General features: G+C 26.5%; 1 protein-coding gene across 1 annotated transcript; it reads right to left on the bottom strand.

Annotated features, from left to right (window-relative positions):
- Positions 1-2776: 2776 nt before the first annotated feature.
- LOC129759442 (uncharacterized) lies at positions 2777-3501 on the bottom strand. The gene is made up of 2 exons (XM_055756895.1): positions 3310-3501; positions 2777-3243 (listed from the first exon to the last, which is right to left on the bottom strand). The coding sequence occupies exons 1-2, from the start codon at positions 3499-3501 to the stop codon at positions 2818-2820; spliced, it is 618 nt and encodes a 205-aa protein (XP_055612870.1). The 3' UTR covers positions 2777-2817.

Below are 3501 nucleotides of genomic sequence, written 5' to 3'. Positions count from 1 at the left end.
TTTTGTCATTTTTGTCATTTTTGTCATTTTTGTCATTTTTGTCATTTTTGTCATTTTTGTCATTTTTGTCATTTTTGTCATTTTTGTCATTTTGTCATTTTTGTCATTTTTGTCATTTTTGTCATTTTTGTCATTTTTGTCATTTTTGTCATTTTGTCATTTTTGTCATTTTTGTCATTTTTGTCATTTTTGTCATTTTTGTCATTTTTGTCATTTTTGTCATCTTTGTCATTTTGTCATTTTTGTCATTTTTGTCATTTTTGTCATTTTTGTCATTTTTGTCATTTTTGTCATTTTTGTCATTTTTGTCATTTTTGTCATTTTTGTCATTTTTGTCATTTTTGTCATTTTGTCATTTTTGTCATTTTTGTCATTTTTGTCATTTTTGTCATTTTTGTCATTTTTGTCATTTTTGTCATTTTTGTCATTTTTGTCATTTTTGTCATTTTTGTCATTTTTGTCATTTTTGTCATTTTTGTCATTTTTGTCATTTTTGTCATTTTTGTCATTTTTGTCATTTTTGTCATTTTTGTCATTTTTGTCATTTTTGTCATTTTGTCATTTTTGTCATTTTTGTCATTTTTGTCATTTTTGTCATTTTTGTCATTTTTGTCATTTTTGTCATTTTTGTCATTTTTGTCATTTTTGTCATTTTTGTCATTTTTGTCATTTTTGTCATTTTTGTCATTTTTGTCATTTTTGTCATTTTTGTCATTTTTGTCATTTTTGTCATTTTTGTCATTTTTGTCATTTTTGTCATTTTTGTCATTTTTGTCATTTTTGTCATTTTTTGTCATTTTTGTCATTTTTGTCATTTTTGTCATTTTTGTCATTTTTGTCATTTTTGTCATTTTTGTCATTTTTGTCATTTTTGTCATTTTTGTCATTTTTGTCATTTTTGTCATTTTTGTCATTTTTGTCATTTTTGTCATTTTTGTCATTTTTGTCATTTTTGTCATTTTTGTCATTTTTGTCATTTTTGTCATTTTTGTCATTTTTGTCATTTTTGTCATTTTTGTCATTTTTGTCATTTTTGTCATTTTTGTCATTTTTGTCATTTTTGTCATTTTTGTCATTTTTGTCATTTTTGTCATTTTTGTCATTTTTGTCATTTTTGTCATTTTTGTCATTTTTGTCATTTTTGTCATTTTTGTCATTTTTGTCATTTTTGTCATTTTTGTCATTTTTGTCATTTTTGTCATTTTTGTCATTTTTGTCATTTTTGTCATTTTTGTCATTTTTGTCATTTTTGTCATTTTTGTCATTTTTGTCATTTTGTCATTTTTGTCATTTTTGTCATTTTTGTCATTTTTGTCATTTTTGTCATTTTTGTCATTTTTGTCATTTTTGTCATTTTTGTCATTTTTGTCATTTTTGTCATTTTTGTCATTTTTGTCATTTTTGTCATTTTTGTCATTTTTGTCATTTTTGTCATTTTTGTCATTTTTGTCATTTTTGTCATTTTTGTCATTTTTGTCATTTTTGTCATTTTTGTCATTTTTGTCATTTTTGTCATTTTTGTCATTTTTGTCATTTTTGTCATTTTTGTCATTTTTGTCATTTTTGTCATTTTTGTCATTTTTGTCATTTTTGTCATTTTTGTCATTTTTGTCATTTTTGTCATTTTTGTCATTTTTGTCATTTTTGTCATTTTTGTCATTTTTGTCATTTTTGTCATTTTTGTCATTTTTGTCATTTTTGTCATTTTTGTCATTTTTGTCATTTTTGTCATTTTTGTCATTTTTGTCATTTTTGTCATTTTTGTCATTTTTGTCATTTTTGTCATTTTTGTCATTTTTGTCATTTTTGTCATTTTTGTCATTTTTGTCATTTTTGTCATTTTTGTCATTTTTGTCATTTTTGTCATTTTTGTCATTTTTGTCATTTTTGTCATTTTTGTCATTTTTGTCATTTTTGTCATTTTTGTCATTTTTGTCATTTTTGTCATTTTTGTCATTTTTGTCATTTTTGTCATTTTTGTCATTTTTGTCATTTTTGTCATTTTTGTCATTTTTGTCATTTTTGTCATTTTTGTCATTTTTGTCATTTTTGTCATTTTTGTCATTTTTGTCATTTTTGTCATTTTTGTCATTTTTGTCATTTTTGTCATTTTTGTCATTTTTGTCATTTTTGTCATTTTTGTCATTTTTGTCATTTTTGTCATTTTTGTCATTTTTGTCATTTTTGTCATTTTTGTCATTTTTGTCATTTTTGTCATTTTTGTCATTTTTGTCATTTTTGTCATTTTTGTCATTTTTGTCATTTTTGTCATTTTTGTCATTTTTGTCATTTTTGTCATTTTTGTCATTTTTGTCATTTTTGTCATTTTTGTCATTTTTGTCATTTTTGTCATTTTTGTCATTTTTGTCATTTTTGTCATTTTTGTCATTTTTGTCATTTTTGTCATTTTTGTCATTTTTGTCATTTTTGTCATTTTTGTCATTTTTGTCATTTTTGTCATTTTTGTCATTTTTGTCATTTTTGTCATTTTTGTCATTTTTGTCATTTTTGTCATTTTTGTCATTTTTGTCATTTTTGTCATTTTTGTCATTTTTGTCATTTTTGTCATTTTTGTCATTTTTGTCATTTTTGTCATTTTTGTCATTTTTGTCATTTTTGTCATTTTTGTCATTTTTGTCATTATTGTCATTTTTGTCATTTTTGTCATTTTTGTCATTTTTGTCATTTTTGTCATTTTTGTCATTTTTGTCATTTTTGTCATTTTTGTCATTTTTAGTCATTTGTTCATTTAGTCATATTTTCTAGAACCGCACTCGCTTCATTTTGAAACTTTGTAACATTACATTTAATCAATGATCAAAACTTTTTCTTTTTCCCATTTTTGGGCTTCTTTTTCCCGCCTTTCTGAGGCTTTGGTGGAGGTGGATCGGTGGGGTATTTCTGCAGGTACTTGGTAGCCATTGCCGCCGTATTGACCATTCGTTGTTCCACGAATGCATCCATCAGTGATTCGAGTAAATTCCGATTTAACTTGATGCGGAATTTCTTCACCATGGCTACGAAATCGTCTCGCTCGATCAATGGTTTTTCTAGTTGCAGGAGCTGCAACATGAAGTGTCCCAGGTCCTTTTTCAGTTTCTTTTTCTTCGGTTTGAATCCAAGGAATCGGCAACGGTTCAGCAACATCTCCGGTACATCTATTGTACGAGGTGGATTGCTAAGTATGACTCCTTGGTAAGTTACCGATTTAGTGGGGTCGCGAGTCATGCAACGTTTGGCGAGCTTTAAAAGTATTCAATAAGTTATCAAAGTTTACGTTGAAAGTACCTATGCTAATATTGTACTAACCCTAGCAGCAACCTTGTTCACGAACTGGTAATCTCCCAAGGACAACACTTTGACATTTGGATTCCGCCCGAACATTTTAACCAGATCCTTGATTTCATCTGGGTTAAAGAAGTTACCGCCTACGTAAAGTTCCTTTAGGTTTTCGGTTTTCGCAATGGCACGACTTAATAACACAGCTTCATTCGTTCTCAT

The sequence above is a fragment of the Uranotaenia lowii genome, unplaced genomic scaffold, assembly GCF_029784155.1.
Source record: "Uranotaenia lowii strain MFRU-FL unplaced genomic scaffold, ASM2978415v1 HiC_scaffold_1569, whole genome shotgun sequence".
NCBI classification, from domain to species: Eukaryota; Metazoa; Arthropoda; class Insecta; order Diptera; family Culicidae; genus Uranotaenia; species Uranotaenia lowii.
This window is presented reverse-complemented; position numbering and strand designations above follow the sequence as displayed.